The sequence below is a fragment of the Rhinolophus sinicus genome, chromosome 2 (assembly GCF_057876585.1).
Source record: "Rhinolophus sinicus isolate RSI-liver-muscle chromosome 2, RSI-T2T, whole genome shotgun sequence".
Taxonomy (NCBI): Eukaryota; Metazoa; Chordata; class Mammalia; order Chiroptera; family Rhinolophidae; genus Rhinolophus; species Rhinolophus sinicus.
In genome coordinates this window covers 141,318,986-141,336,271 of record NC_142502.1, presented here as the reverse complement: position 1 = coordinate 141,336,271, position 17,286 = coordinate 141,318,986, and the positions used below count along the sequence as shown (strand labels likewise).

Genomic DNA, 17,286 nt, shown 5'->3' with positions numbered 1-17,286 from the left:
GCTAATCCAATATAATGAAACAAATTTTGCAGAATTCCTTAGTAGAATCTTTAGCAAAATCTGAAGCCTCTCATTTTTAAAAAATATTGTAAATTTTTACTCAAAATAATAAAAGCACATAGTTTAAAAATTAAGTTGTCTAAAAGCCTTACAACAAAATCCCTTTCCTGCCTTACCAGTCCCCACCTCTTTCAACTAGTTTAGCTAATTCTTATGGCATTTCCACATTGGCAGGTTTCTAAATGATATGCATACACTGACATATTTTGATTCATCAGCCTCAGACATTACCCATTGACTTTCTACTTTAGAGGTCAGATTTAGCTCTTCTGTGTCAACACATCAAGGTAGCTATCAATTTCTCTTTCCCGAGACCTTCGGTCTCCTTCTATCTGGACTGGCTGCACTCTAAGCCATCGCATGCCTGTTATCCTGGGGCATCACTTTGCTGTCATCTGAAGAATTATCTTTGCCTTTATCCTGAGCTGGTGCATTAGTGAGGGTTGTCCAGGAAAATAGAACCAATAAAATATACAGAAAGAGAGAGATTTAAGGAATTGGTTCATGCAGTTGTGAAGGTTGGCAAGTCCAGAAATCTGCAGAGCAGGACCACAGACCGGAGACCCAGGGAAGAGTTGGCATTGCAGTCTTGAGTCCCAGGGTGGTCTGCAAACAAAATTCCTTCTTCTGGGGACCTTAATCTTTTCTGTTAAGACCTTTAACACCTTGAATGAGGCCTACCCACATTATGGAAGGTAATCTGCTTTATTCAAAGATTATCAATCTGGTGTTTGACCAAACAACTGAACACTGTACTCCAGCCAAGTTCACACACAGAGTTGACCGTCACAGTTGAGTTCTTTTTTCCCTTGGTAATAAATTTAGAAGAACCACTTTCAGAGTGTTTGATTTTTCTACCACCAGTGACACAAATCTATTACTGCCTGTATTATTGTCATTCACATGATTAACTTGGAGAAATGCAAAGATGAAGATTCTAGCTCATCCAGGAACTACTAAGAGTTGATGGTTTCTTAGGATGCATGCAAAAAACAAATAGGAAACATGCTTTGGGGCTATCAATAATCTGTTTTTCTGCTAGCTTAGAATGCTAGCAATGATTTTTCTGCTAGCTTAGAATGCTAGATCGCTAAACTCTAAAGAAATGTCTGAGAAAGTGGTTATATTCAGTGATGCTTCTTTCTGATACTGATTATTTGAGCTCTAATGACCCATTAAAAAGAATAGTATTTTTTAGACTTGTTAACCCATTCATTCACTCAAAAAATTTTTGGATTTCTACTATAGGGTAGGCCCTGTACTTATACTGAAAATACAGAGATGAATACTACATGACCTCGCAAAGTTTAGTTGGGAGACACAAATGCATAAGCAGGTATTGGGACAACAGTGTGGTTAACTTACCTTCTAGAAGAAACTCAACATGTTTCCTTCACCCACCATGCTAATTCCAAGGAGAAGTAGATCTGACATAGTGGAATTCTCAGTGATATGCCATTGGATTACAACTCTTTGGGACACCTTCTCCCAGGTTGTGAATGAATTAAGACATGAAAAATGTCTCATCCTCTTATTAATGAGATACTCCTTCCCTAAGAAGATCCAGAGGTGATTAGGAAGGAGCCCTTGGCAAAGAGAACAAGACAGGGCTACTTAAGCTGCCTCTAGTCTTGATGAAAGGAATCCCCAGGACACTTGTCCCTACTCACAAACCATCATGGATCACCAGGGCACAGGAGGGTTTGGGAGTGGAGCTGTGGCTAGTATCAAGGCATGCATTTACCTAATTAGCTTGCCTCTGAGTCCTGACTCCTTAGGGAACTGCTTGGGCAGCTGTCAGAGCTGGGTTAGCTTTCTGGCATAGGTTTTCAGGCTCCATTGAACAGGTGTCCAATATGATGTCTAAGAAGAAAGCTCATCCTGGAACCTCAAATATAAAATCATTTGTCTTTACTGTGGTCAGAATAACACTGGGGAAGTCATATGTCATCTATTATGAGGAGGCCTCTATGTCCCCTGGGACAGAATTGATTCCTGAAGCTAGAAGGGACTCTTCTTAAGACAGGCAGAGCTCAAGGCAAGGGTGGTACTGCTACACAGGCTTTGTTTTCCTGCCCATCATGTTTCCATCAAAGGTTGGGGATTGACTTGCTCTGAAATCTTAATCATAGTCATACATCTAGGCACCTAAAGTGTGAGTTTAATCCAAAGAAAACAGTGGGATTAATAAATAAACACATAAAGAAGACTAAGGGTCCATACAGAATTCATTGGGTTGAAATAGAGAAAAGAAAGCCAATGGAATTATTACAAATTAAAGAGCCAAAAAGGAAGAAATAATACTGCCCAGAATACTGTCCTCTAGAAATCAGATTGGCTCAGAGGCACAGGAGAAACCTCAGGTGATAGATAAGAGGGTTTTAGAATTTGGTGTCTATAAACAGAAACTATAAAACTAATGCGTGGAGGGAGTTCATCACCAATTTAGTAAGTAATGGATGACCATAAAACACAATTCTTCATTATGCCATTGGTTCAGAAACTGAGGGAAAGAGGGGCAAAAAAGGAAAGAAAAGATCTTGGTCTTGAATATGCTTAAATATGCCAGGGTTAAGCAGAACTGGGCAGAAAAGGGCTGAATTGATATTGTATTTAGCTTTGTGTTGGTCTTGAGTTGCTGATATAGTCTTCCATTGGACGTTTGTAAACTCCAGATATGTCAGTTCCCTGGACTGTACTGGTTCATTTCATCCCTTGTTTAGATTTTGAGTTTGGATTGGCCTGGTCTCTGTTTTAGAGAGGCTTTGTTCTCAAGACTTTGAATCCTTATAAGGATCTGGGATGGGTCTTTTAGGATATGCTGGTGTGAATTATAGATTATCTCTTGTCTGAGTCCTTGCAGGAAGGTGCTCTTCATGAGGCTTGCTGTGGTAGGCTTTGAGCTTTGGCTAGACTCTAGCTGAATTGGGCTAAAAGGGGACTGGTGATTAAACTTCATGCTAGGTTGGGTTTGGCTTAGGATGAACTGGAATGGTCTGTGGATTTAGTTGAGCTGTGCTGTGAACAGAATCTCTCTCTGGGCTGACATGTACTGATATATGAAATTGCCTCATTTCTTTCTGGGCTCTGGATTGATCAGAGTTGGATTGGGGCTGTGTTAAGTGAGTCTTAGCTCTGCTTTTGTGTGGCTGGGAACAGGGATTTAGGGTGGAAATTGAATCAAGGAATGTATTAGACTGAATTCATTTTAAAGCTAGACTGGACTGAGCTCTGGATAAGGTTATTAATGGGATGTTGGGATGTTACTAATGGGTTTGACAAAGCTTTGATTGTTTCTGGGCTAAAGTTGTGAATGACTTGGCCTATGGGATGCCATTGAGGTAGCTTGCTCTAGACCATGATCTTGCCTCTGGACTTAAAGTTATCACCAGTACCTTTGTTTTTCCTATGATCAAAAGCAATTATTTTCCTGATTCAGATTCTTTAGAAACTTTGTTCTTCCAGATAATAAATTGCTTCTGAGAATGCCCCTATGTCTTCTAGTGAATGCTGGTTCTATGGAAGACAAGCATGTAGGAAATCTCATAACAATGAAAAAGAGACTATTTTTACTAAATGATGTGTTGCCTATGGGGTGCCACCAAAGCTAAGGATCAGAAGGACCTCCAAGAACATGGTAAACACTGGACCTATTTGATTGACACAAAATTTGGTGGAGGGTGTCAGATATGTTCATATTGTGAACAAATATTTCTAAGAAAAAAATTTCTCAAGTTTTCCTAGATAGTCTGTGTTATCTGGAGCATTTTCCCAAACCTTTGCCAGAACTCAGACAAATGGGGCTTTAGCATCCAATGAGATTCTTGGATGAATAGATGGCAGTATTATCAGGATAGCAAACTTTGTTTTTGACAGGTTGACGAAAGGGCTACAGTCACATGTGTTGGAGAGTGGGGAGCAAGTGAGGAAGAGTGAGTCACTGGTGAACAGGCAGGTCATATTTAACAATTTCTATCTCAAAAAAAGGAAGTCTGGCAAATTCTGGTGGAATAGTAACCAGAATGCAGCACTAAGGCCTAAAGATGATCATTCTAGTAAGATAAATTCTCCAACCTTTTGGAAGGCAGAGAACTTGCAATTCCTGGTATCCTTAAATATCTTGGTATCCTTTCTTGCAGCATATAAAACATTTAAACTTTCACAAGTTACCCCCTAACCCTCTCTCTTCTTAAAAGAGAACCTTCCCCTTCCCAGTAACCCAATGCAATCTAACATCCCCCTGTACTACTCCACTGTCATACTCCTTGGTGACACAATGACACTGTGTCAAATCAGTGGGGCTTTCTCAGGGCTTATCCTCTTGACTTCCACAGCATGTGGCACTGTTGACTGCTTTTTCCTCCAAGAAGCTCTTCCCTGCCTTGACTTCCAGGTTACCATTCAAACTTTTCCACATGCATGCTTAATTTGCCTTTGTGCTTATTGAACCCTAGAAATATCTATCCATTGCCCCAACATCACCATCTATATTGTTCTTCCACTGGCTTGGGTTTGAAAGGCAGAGGAGTTTCTTCCAAAACTCACATATCTATCTCTATGGATCTTGGGAAGGCCAATCAATCTCCTCCAGAACACCGGGGTCCTTGGAAGGGATTAGGAGCTCAGATACCTTCAGCCCAATCAGGGCATTGAGGGGTCCCTTGAGAAGATGGTAACGTTTGCATAAGGGGATCTTGATACTTGAATATCTCTGAGCTGTAACATTAATCTGTGAAATGCTAGCAGGAACCCACTGAAGACTCTTTCCAAGTCCTCCTCCAACCTCAAGTGACTAATACTCCTCTCCATTTTCCCTACATGCACTAATTATAAGGCTGCTACATCCCAACAACCAAAGAAAAATGTTTCCAATTCAGAGAACCTGATAATATCTCCTCTTGCAAATGAGCCAACTGATGAGCCACCATGTTGGAAGCACAGCAGGGGCTTTCTTTACCCCTGTTATAGACTCTGGGTATCTTTGTTCTACTTCAAACTTCCCTCAGAATGATCATATCTCTGTTGCTCAATGTCAAGTTCACTACATGGGTGTATTTGGAAGACACCTCCCCATAGTGAATGAGACTGGTACAAAACCCTTTAATTAGAAGAGGTGCCTGAAATGGATTTCTCTGGGCTAAAAGGAGAAGAAGGTAGATCCAATTTAAGATTTAGAGATGATCATCTTGTATTAATAGATCTCTTTCTAGAATATTGGAAGAAGGTGGGGGCAGTTGGGCCATTCAAGTGTCTGAATCCTTCTAATTATCCCTCTGTCCTCTAAAGCATCATCTTTGTCCCAGGAGAGTCTCTTCCACTTTCTCCCCTCCCCCATAACTTTGTTTCATATTAAATTTCCTTCCCTCTCTGGGAGCTCTACCCTCACCTATCTTTAGTAATAGTGTCTAACTTTGAAGAGTTAGGACACTTCTGATTCCCTTCCACACTAACTTCTTAGACAGTTTTGTCTGCAAAGCTCTGAGACATTCCTCTGTCACCCAAACTCTAAAGGACCTAAGAGGCCATGAAGCTAAGAGAAGGCATTCTTAATGCCTCCCTGACTCCTCTTGTCCCCCAATTCCCTTTCCACATTCAAGCCCTTTCCTATTCTTTGCCAATCCTGGCACTCACCAATGTTCTCTCCACTACATTTTCTTATCTCATATTCCTTCCCATTTCTAATCAATTCCCCCTGCTTTTCCAGCTTTCATGAACCCATTTAATTTCTATAGATCTTTCCACCTTCTTTCTCATCAGAGAGCTGCAATGGGACCAGGATGGGCTTCCAACCCTTTGGGGAGGGAGAAGGTATGGAAAAGGAAGGCTTGGACAAGTTAGAGTATTTTAATCTCCCCCAATCATTTTTTTCTTGAGAGCAGTAATTCCCAAAGTATGGGTGTCAATGGGTATTATTTGAAAAGAACAGTTTCATAGTCAAGTAGGTCTGAGAAATACAGTTAGACTTTTTTTTTCCTGAAAAATTCTCAAAGCTTTAGGATTACAATAGGCATTTACTAGTTATTTATTATTACACAATAAATTACCTCCAAAATTAGAGGCTTAAAACACTAATAAACATTCACTATCTCATAATTTATATGGGTCAGGAAGCTGGGAATGGCTTAGCTGAGTGTTTCCGGCTTGAGGTTTCTTGTGAAGTTGCAGTCAAGATGTTGGCCAGGGCTGCAGTCATCTGAAGGCTTGACTGGGGCTGGAGAATTCATTTCCAAGATGGGGCACTCACATGACTGGCAAATTCATGCTGGCTGTAGGCAGGGGATCTCAGTTTCTTATCATACAGACTTTCTCCACAGAGCTGCTTGAGTAACCACATGACAGTGGGCTCCCCAGAGCAAGTGATCCAAGAAAACAAGGAGGAAACCACCATATTTTTCAAGACCTAACCTCATAAGTCACACACCATCATTTCTGCTATGTATGATAAACTACGCACAGGTCAGTTTTATTCAGTGTAGGTGGGGCGGGTGTGCATGAATACCAGAAGATAAGAAACACTGAGGGTCATTTTGGAGGAAGGCTAGTGCAGTGCATTGTGAATCTCCAAAACTTATTTGACAACAAAGTTATTTTTTAGTGGATCATTACAGGACAGCAGGATTGCATGGTACACATGATGGGGCAAACACCAGCAAGGATGGTCGCATAGGGGAGTGAGGGTCTTAGAGGCTCACAAGTGGAGGGGAAGATGTGTGTCTGGAGAACTAATCCTGGAAAATGGAGCATGAGTTGCACTGAGGACTCCGGAGGTGGAAGACATATGAAGCTAAAGCTGAGTTCCTGCCTGGAACTGGGGCTCAGAGGCCACTCTAAAGAGGATCTCCCACTTTAGAAAGGCAACCACAAGACTTCCCTGAAAGTTCCCAAATGTTTGAAAGGTCCATATTCTTGTAAGCTGTTTACTTCCTCTGCCTTACATCAAAGATAGGGTGAAAAAAGCCAAAGTTCACAGGCTGAAAAGAAGAACTATTACAGAATCTCTAAAATCTGGAGATGGAGATAATCTGGAATGCTCGGGCTTTCCATGCCAGGAGGGAGCAAGCTCCTTTGTGGGAGTGTTCATGCTGTTCTCTGCCACATGGCTGGACCCCAACAGTCTCTTTTATGATCTGCGCTAGTAGTACAGAAAAATCTCTTGGATGATTCAGATCACAAAGGCCCCGTTCTTCTCTGCTTCATTTGCACAAGGGCTTGTTTGCAAAGATCCCAGCCTGGGGTAGCAGCCACCGTGATTGGAGGAAACAAGTTCTCATCAAATGTTTACAGTAAACTTATCAGCAGACGTAAGCTAGGAGAGGAAAGAACAGGGATAAAAAGGCTAGAGAATGAAAGAGAACTGGGGATGGGGAAGAAGTAATGGAGCGGGGGCGGGGGGGAGGAAAAGTGCGTGAGAAAAAGGAGGAAGAAAACCTGCATTGCCACGCTCCCACGAAGAGCGCTTTCGCCGTCTTCGACCACAAGGTGGCACCCTTCGAACTTTCTCCCCCATCAAAATAAGAAAGGGGGTAGAGAGGAGTGAGAGAAGGCAAAGCACTCCCCCAACCAAGAACAATTTGAAAACCCACCCCATAATATTTAAAATCTGGGACAAAGAACCGTCTGGACGGAACTGCTTCAATTGCAAAACCTCAGCGCAGCCTCGGGAGCGGCCGGCCGGCCCGAGTCAAGAGCAGCTCCTTTAAAAAAACGGAGTACAGTATTGGGATTCTTGAAACCTGAAACCTAGAAACAGATCGAAGCGGAAACCAGAAGGAAAACCTTGAACTCCTCCAGACAATTGCTTCCGGGGAGTTTCAGAAGAACGAGGGGGAATAAAGGGCCCGAGAGGAGGGCCCCTCGGATGGCGCGTCCCTGAGGGTCCTGGCGAGTTCGAGGAGCGTGGGAAGTAGAGGACCTTACCCTCTCCCTGGGCTTGCAGGTCATGGCCACCGTGGAGCAGAAAGCCCTCGGCATTGGCTTCAAGTGTCTCTCTTTGGCCACTTTTGTGCTCATCTGCGCCGGGCATGGGGGACGCAGGGAGGAAGGGGGTCCAGCCTGCTACGGGGGATTTGACCTGTACTTCATTTTGGACAAGTAAGTGCCTGACTTGTTCTGCCCTAGGCTGAGCTGATGATGCTTTCTTCCCGGGCTGGGCTTGTTGGCAGGGTCGCTTTGGGACAGGCACGCCTGTCCAGGGACCAAGAGGGACCGCGGGAGGTGGCCGCGGGCCCCAGCGCTGCGCCTTTGTCAGGGGAGCGCGCCTCCCATCCCTCTCCTCCTCAGCCCGAGCCCGCAGGGCAGGCGTCGCTCCTTGATCGGGGGACAAACTTCTCTTCTGCCTTGCTTTCTGTGACCAAGGAGCGTGTGTGGGAGTGTGAAGATGCTGTTGATCCACTACGTTTCTGTGACTCCTTCTCATTTGCTGTAGAAACCTTGGTGAGAAAGGCTTCCTTAGCAGAGGTAGAACTTCTGAAGTTTAGAGGTAGGCACGTCTAAAGTAGGACGCATAGACTGTTGAAAGTCAATCGGCTCCTTTTAAAAAACGCTCCTATTTAACGCATTACCTTTGTTCCTAATAATGTAATGTGTGCTGACCCGGCAGTTAGGGGAAATACAGTACAGGCGGATTTCTCAACCTTGGCACTATTGAGTGTCAAGCTGGGGAATTCTTTGTTGTAGGGCCACCCTGTGCATTTGTAGGGTGTTTAGCATTATCCCAGGTCTCTACTCACCACCTCCAGTGGGGATGCCAGGACCACCCCTCCTACCTGTCCCCCCTTTCCCCGCCCTGAGTCCCGCAGTGGTGACAACCAAAAATATCTCCAGACGTTTCCAAAAGTCCCCTGCAGGTCAAAAGTCCCTGTTCTTGAGAACCCTTGATGTAAGAGAATTCAAGTTCCTGGCGATTTGACCGGTGGGCTACCAGGGAGGTGCAGGAGCCCTGGTTTCCCAACGAAAATGGGTAGTGGTTAGGCTTCTGGTTGTGCTCAAGGGAGAGCTGAACTCTGGTCCGTGAAACGCTTCCCAAATCCCCTTAGATTTGCCAAGCCGCAGCCATTTAAGGAATCTCCACGCTATCTACTAAAAACCAGCTTCAACAATAAAAAGTCCCTCAGAGAAGATCCATACTCTTTAAAAAACTGTGAGCTCCCCAGCGCCAGGAGAGGCGCTTGCTGTTACAGTGGTGGGGAGATGAATTTCACAGACTGGAAAGTATTTGAGAGTTGGAAAAAGAGTCCTGCAAAATAAACTGGCCAGCTAGAAACCAAATGTGCTTTGCAGTTGCCCCTGGAGTTTGAGTTTTTTCCGTAAAGGCTGTTTTGAACTCCAGATTCTTTGGATGAAAAGTGAGATCTCTTTTTTGCAGATTTATGAGAAGGTGGATACTGAAAATATACTCCAATGCTAAGAAATGGAATTTCTTTTGTTACTTCTAGTGCTTGGGAGCACCAGCTCACAGATGAGATTTGTGTCTGAAAATAGTCAGAGATGCCCATTATTGTGCATTAAAAAGAAAAAGGGGGAAAAATGCCAGTTCAAAAAAACATACGAGAAAACTTGAAAAAAATGGACAGAATCACCATATCCCTGAATGGAATGACTCTAAACTGTAGAGATCATCAATTCTCCCCAAATCAATTTATAAACTGAATTCAACTTTTCAATAAAAGTTCTGTAAGATTTTGGTGGTGAGAGGAATTTAACAAAATGATTCTAGGTTTATGTTAGAGAAAAAAAAAACAGGCAAAAAGAGCTAAAACATTTTTGGAAAAGAATAATGAAGAAATACTTCCAAATATTAAAATATATTATAAAGCAAATTAATAAAAACAGGACGGTAAAGGCCAAAGAGTAGATGAACAGAGTAGAAAAATCTAGAAATAGATCCAAGGACATGTAAGCATTTAGTGGAAGTTCAAATCAGGGGAAATTAATTATTTTTAAAAATGATTCTTGGACAAATGGTTGGTAACATGGGAAAAGAAAAAGGTTATATTTATACTTTACACCAGACACCAAAATGAATTCCAGAAGAATTGAAAATTTAAATGTTTAAAAGGAAACGATGAGAGAACTAGAAATTTTAGATGAATATTACAGTAATCTTAGTTTTAGAGCTTTGAAACAAGGTACAAACAATACAGAAAACTATGAAAAGATTTCAATATATTAAAAACTTAAATATCTATAAGTAAAAAAATGCCATCAATGAAAGATAGTAAGTTACAGAAACTTTTGCAATATAAATTTCTCTTTAAATATAGAGGGTGCCAAAAAAATGTATACACATTTTAAGAAAGGAAAATGTTGCATTAAAATTGTAAAACTCAATATATATGACAACAAAAGATGAATACAAGGCCTATATATATACATTTTTTGACACCCCGGTGTATATAAAAAGCAGTTTAAAAAGATCACCCCAATAGAAAATAAGCTAAGTATGTAAATAATTCACACACACACACACACACACACACACACACACACACAAATGAAAGTCAATAAATAAACGAAAAAGTTCAACTTTACTAGGAATCAAAGAAATGCAAAATCAAGATATATTCTGTATTAAGTTGGCAAAGATTTTTAAAGAATTACAGTATTTTGTATTGGCTGGTTTGTGAGAGGTTGGCACTCTCATATTTTACTAAGAAAAATATAAATTTGTACAATCTTTGCAGACTTGTGTAGCTCAATTGATCTTTGTTATGATGGAAATGTTCTACATCTGCTCTGTCCAGTATGGTTGCTACTAGCAATATGTGGTTATTATTGAGTCTGTGAGATGTGGCTAGTGCAGTCAAGGAAGGGAACTTTTTCTTTTATTTTAACTTAATTAAATTTAAGTAGCCACGTGTGGCTACCGTATTGGATAGTGAAGACAAGAAGATAATTTAGCAACATGTATCAAATGCTTTTTAAAAATGGGGTTCTACTTTTCCATCCTGCAATTCCGTGTCCTAAAGGAAAATTCCAAGATGGTCCCATACAAGTGCCTATATGTATGTTCATGGAAGTGCTATTTATAATAATAATAAAGCTGAAAATTAGCTAAATGTCCAACAACAGGGGATTTGTTAAGTAAGGCATGATAAATGCATAGTATGGTATATGCATATGATGTGTGATTTTGAGATATTTTAGGAAAACCATTTAATGCTCATAATATACTCTTAGGTGAAAATACACAAACATTATATATATACATGATGATTCTACCTTTGTAAAAAAGCTAAACAGACATATATGTGTCTGTCTATTTACCCAATAGGGAGTAGTATTTCTCTCTAGAAAACTTTAAATTTTGTTTTTATGCTTTTCTGTATTTTCAAAATTTTCGATAATGAACAGAGACTACTTTTATGTTCAACAAAAATAAGTTCCTTTGAGTTTTTAAAAAATCATTTCAAATGTGAGGAGGATCTCTAACCAGCGTGCTGAGCTCCGAGCCCTTCGCGGTTATAGAGGATGCTGCTTCTTTTATATTTAATCCGGCAAATTTCAAAATGAGCCGTAGGGTCTTTTGCAGTACATCAGAGACCCCAAAATGCTCTGGGAAGCAAATGGTGGGGAGACTTTTACAGGCACCTACCTTTATATTTGGTGGACTTCTCTGACTTCCTTTAGTTGTCCTATTGCTTGAAGAGAGGGATACTTTTGTGCTGAATGAAAAAGTTGCTAGAACTTGGTATGATAGCATGAACAACTTCAGCTTGCCATCTCGATCCAGGCTAATTTATGTGATTGTGGAGCCCAGAGCTGGGGGATGGGCCAACAGGCAATGATGGCTTCTAGGCCCCTTGGTGGGCCCTAAAGACATGGGCTTCTAGCCTAGAAAGAACCTCTTCAGACAGTGCTGTCCAGCACCCCACACAGCAGAATGGAAAGGGAAAGAATGCTGACTTGTTTTTTTCTTGGGCTTCTAAGATCTTTTGGCCATCAGGACACTGTCTACAGGCTGAAATGAGTGGATCACAGGGCACTGAATTCACCATTCCTCTCCTCACCCCACAAGTTCCTTTTTCCCGGTGGATAGTTCTCTTCTTTTCCATGACATTAAATCTCAGCTCATTTTGACTTGAAGTAGGATGTATCTCTGGCCTGAAGGGAACCCAGATTATACATTTAATGGAATGTCATGTTTTCTCAACCAGGAGCAAAGACTTCATAATGACAACGTAGATTACCACCGTAACACAATAGGGCATTATTAACGGCTTCGGTGATGGCGTTGGTGGACTGAGCTTCAAAGAGCTTTATACCGATGGAATTTCATATTCATATTTAAACATGTTTTTTTGGTTACAGTCAGGAAAAGTGGACTGCTGGGAATTCAATCATGGATTTCAAAAGTCAGACTTGGAAGCCCTCTATCCAGAGAAAAACAGTCAAGGAGCCTCCTTTCAGTCTAACAGGGGGTCCTGTAAGATGAATGCACCCAGTTGACCAACCCACATACATGATGTATCTTTCCTTTCTCTCACACTACATATTTATGTACCATATATCGGTCTCTTTATAGAGCTATCAGTCACTTAAAAGGAAAAAGGGGATTCTTTATCATGAGTCTCAGGGAAGGGCTGGCTATATTCATGTGTGCCCTAAAGAAAATAGGATGGTGGCATAGACGGCAGAAGGAATGGAGGAGACAGTGAGGGTGACAGTAAGCACTGAATAGCTTTATTTATAGGAGTTGCTAAAGCCACATTCTGTCACCCAATAAATCTTTACTTTTTTAAAGGCCCCCCCACAGGCTCACCATGTGTTCTTCCCCATTAAAGCATCTGTACTTCCTTTTTGTACAGCATCAGTTTTCTCTTTCTCTTTACCCCATAGAAGGGGACCCCGTCTTGCCACTCAGAGTTCCAACCCCAGGACCTATAATTGGATGATCCCATCCAATTATGGTTATGATGTGTAGCATCATTACTATGTTATGATGTGTAGCATCATTACTATGTGTTATATTTCAGGGACCTGGTCATTAAACAGATTTTTATAGCATTAGGCAGGGAACCTCACTACCAGGTATAGTATTATGTTTCTGGGGAAATATGCTTTGGGTTCCCAGCTACTAACTTACAAAAGAAATCTTTAGAGTCGAAACTCAAGTCTCCCAACACTTATGTCATCTCACAAGTGCCCCAAAGACAACCTTGCTTGGTGGCTAGGGCAAGCACTGCTGTCCCTAACTTACAGATGAGAAGATTTTTCAACCTTTCTCAACCCGTTGGATGAAGTGACCTGCCCACCGACCTAGGATTAGATCATGACAGAGCTGGGGCGATGTCTGCTCCTGACTCCCGGCCCAGCTCTTTCCACTCATCACTGCCCTGTGCAGTTGGGTCATAATGGGAAGCACATGTCACTACAACTAGAGCTGGTTAGATTCCAGGAATTTAAAATTCCTGCATCAAAGTTTCAGTAAATGATGGTGCATTATGCAATTAAGTTTACTTAATTGAAGAGCTACTGCTCTGCTCTTAAGTCAGCTCTCTCTGATTGAAAGTTTTAGGGACTCCAACCTCCTGTAACCCATAGAGATGCTTCAGAGATCTGAGGGTTAACTGATGGATAGGACTCTAAGGGTATCTGATGATAGCATACTTAAAAGTCCAATAAATTGGTGATTTGTTCAGATTGAACCTGATGGAAGAGGGAAATTCAACTTTGTAGATGTGTTAAAAAACACAGATGTAGCTTGTTTTCAGGTAGACTTTGTAAGAGGGCTTTGAGTAATAAGGATGCGACACTGGTTCTGAATAAGGGAAACAGTTCATTAGAAGGTACTTTGAAAATGCTACAGTAATACTTCTAAGAGACATTAGGGAAAAAAAAGAGTTTTCAGGGACCAGGAATGTTGTTGTCTTCTTCTCCTTCTCCTTCTCCTTCTCCTCCTTCCCCTTCCCCTTCCCCTTCTTCCCCTTCCCCTTCCCCTTCCCCTTCCCCTTCCCCTTCCCCTTCCCCTTCCCCTTCCCCTTCCCCTTCCCCTTCTCCTCCTCCTCCTCCTCCTCCTCCTCCTCCTCCTCCTCCTCCTTCTCCTTCTTCTTTTCTTTGTATTGAGATGGTTGGTTTTAAATATTCCTCCAATTAGGTTCTAGGTTTGGAGAGGACTTATCAGGCCAGGAAATAGTTGGTAAAATTGTCTACAAATTGGAAGGTTTGGCATATGGGTCAAAAATAAATAAGGCAAAAATGTTTTGTTTTGTGTTTCTGTCTGGGTCAGCCAAGTAATTACCTCTAGTTTCCTGAGCTGTGGAGAACTGGTAACACTCAGTGTCAAGCTGAGAATAGAATCCAGGAGTGTTGGAGGAAGGCACACGTCCTAAGATAACCTGTAATTATCTCCAAATGCTAAAGGACTCCCAGTGGTCCAGGAACAAACTCTGGCATCCCTTAGTGAGACTTGGCTGTCATATAAATGCAAATGGGATTTGCTTTATGGTAATTTGGAATGTGTGTCTTTTTTGATATGTGGCCAAGTGACTGGATTTGCCTCTCCTAGCCATTACTCAGCAACGAAAGACAAAGTGGGTATTTAAACATTTTTTGACATGTTTCTCAGACATGCCAGGTTCATACTGAAAAAAGTAATTAGATTTCTTCAATTTGGCTGAGCTGATTCTTTAATTCATTTGGCATAAATATCTTCTCAATTTTAATCACAAATATGTAATCCATTAAAGGCATGGATTAGACAATGCCTATTGCAAGCAATGTCCTATTCTGGTGGAAGCTGCAAGGGATGTAAAAGCAGCAGGAAGCACACCCAGACTTTTTGCTTTTTAGACAGAAAGACCTTAGAAGGGCTCCAGGCAGCCAATGCTAAAGGCTACCATGAGGATTTGGGACAGAGTACATTTTAGATCAGTACCAAGGAGAAATAGTAAGTATCTGAGTAATAGTAATAGTAAGTCACTGAGTAATAGTTAACTATTTAGTAACTCAGTAAGTAGTACTTTACCGAGCCCTTGTTACCTTCCAGACACCGTGGAAAGTGTGTTGACTGTGTGATCCCGTTTAGTCTTTACAACCACTGAAGTCAGTACAGTCATGATCACCATTTGACACATGAGGACACTGAGGTTTAGAAAGATTAGCCAAGGTCACTCTAAGTGGTAAAACTCGGCCTCAAACCCAAGCCTCTCTGACTCATGATCTACACACAGAGATGAAAAGAACCTTAACATGCAAAAGAACATTGAATCAATCAGGGTAGGTTAGGTTTTGCTCTGGTAACAACTAATCCCCCAAATCTCAATGACACTAAACAACAGTGGTATCAACCTTTGTTTATAATCTCTGCCTATGCTACTTGTCTGATGAGGGTCAGCAGGATCTCTGCTCATTAGTTGTTCTGGGAGCCAGGCTGGTGGAGACTCTTTCTTAACACCTGCTTCCACCATCACGGCTGCAAAAGAAGAAAATGCAAGAGGGTCCCTGGCTAGCAATGAAATGCTCCAGCCAGAAGTGACATGCATCCTTCCACTCACAACCCATTGGTCAGAACTAGACATATGGAAAGAGGGTGAAAAAAATGTCATCCTCCCATGTATCTAAATAGAGAGAAAAGCCAGACATAGGTAGGCATTGAAAGCCTCTACTGCAAGCATATAATTAGACACTGCTTTGGCCTGAGTAAATAAGAAAGGAATAGTCATTGAGAGAGGAAAGAGATAAGTCTTCTGGAAAAGAGTTAGCCTGGAGCTATAAGTCTTAGATACATTCATCAACCTGGAACTACTTATCAGACATGACAGTTCAATCTGCTGTGAGGCAGTGATGGCTCCTTTCTTTTCCTCCCCTCTTCATTCTCCCATACTTTAGATCAGGGGTGTCCAAACTGCGGCCCGTGGGCCAACTGCGGCCCACAATCCATTTTTTATTGGCCCGCAGCAAATTCCAAAAATATATTTAGTTTACTTAAATAAACCAGGTGAGGCAATAGGTACTTCACCTCGAGTGAGTGGCCCGGCTGTTCATGTATTTTACCGCATATGGCCCTTGGTAAAAAACATTGAAAAAAGTTTGGACACCCCTGCTTTAGATGAAACATTCAGCACAGTGGTCAAAGGTTTAATTAGATTAAATAGAAGGTGGAAATGGAGGTCAGACATGCTCCCCTGCTACCTAAGTATTGCATGAATATATTAGAAAGCTAAGAATCTCTTTGTCCATAGTTTGTAGAATATGAGGGAATTTGAAAGGCAGGGAAGGGAGAGCAGCCAGTGGAACAGTGCAGCCGCTGAGCCAAGAGGCTGCCTCTATATTGTATGGCTGATTCAGAGTTTGAATCAAGAGTATCTAGGCTCCAATCAAATGTGTTTCTCAGTGGGGGTGCTGTTGGCATTTTTGGTGGGACTGTAGGAAGCTTAACATTTCTGATCCTTACTTTGTAAATGCCATTAGCCTGCTTGGTCAGTGTGATAACCAATAAATAAATGCCTCTACATTTACATCTAAATGTCTTCCTGTGAGATGGTACCATCCTAATTGAGAACCTCTAACCGAAAGACTGCGGGACACGGCAAGGCATGCCAATGATGCTGCTTCCTGGCATCCTAGGACTACATCCAAGCAGGAGGAGCATTTGTCTAGAGAAAGAAGGAGGAGGCTTTAGTGATAAGAGGGCTGGTAGAAATTGTAGGCCTTGGAGAGGGATATGCTAAATGAGTGGTTCTCAATCGGGGGCCAGACCAGAACCTCAGGGAGCCAAGGAAGGCATGTCTAGTTTGGAACAGTTTCCCAGGTGACTCTGATGTGGTCCTCTCCTTTCCACAATAAATCCTGAGACTGAACAGGAAGACAAGGAAAGCTGCCCCATAATGATGGCTTTTCTCCTCTATGTTGAGGATGTAGCTGAAGCAGCAGACACCTCAGAACGAGATACCATGCAGAATTCTTATTTTAGAAGAAGCCCAACATGCTATGGAGGAAGGAGAGCAAAGGTCACAAGTAGGCCATGCTTTACCCTTTAGTGTTGCCAGGTCCTGCCGTGTGTGCACACACATATAAGCCACGGTGTTTACTAGGACAGTCCTTTGTCCCCTTCCTGTCAAGACTCCATGCATATAATGTGCCAGTCCCTCATGGGATTGAACTGAGGCTCAAGCACAGGGTTTAAGAGAGCCGACTTTGAAATCAGGCATCCTCAGCCTCAAATAGCAATTCAGCCTTTGACCAAGCTTTGTGGTCTTCTATTTAGCCTCTCTGAACCTCAGTCTT

The 17,286-nt window shown here is 41.9% G+C and overlaps 1 protein-coding gene across 2 annotated transcripts in view; it reads left to right on the top strand.

Annotated features, from left to right (window-relative positions):
* The first annotated feature begins 7,573 nt into the window (after positions 1-7,573).
* The window catches only part of ANTXR1 (ANTXR cell adhesion molecule 1), a 213,916-nt gene continuing 204,203 nt past the window's right edge, over positions 7,574-17,286 (top strand). Inside the window, exon 1 of one of the 2 annotated variants that reach the window (XM_019718386.3) lies at positions 7,574-8,151. In XM_019718386.3, coding sequence (XP_019573945.2) covers positions 8,000-8,151 — 152 coding nt within the window. In that variant the 5' untranslated portion in view covers positions 7,574-7,999. The remainder of the gene's footprint in view (positions 8,152-17,286) is intronic. The other variant, XM_074332096.2, reaches the window with a different exon arrangement.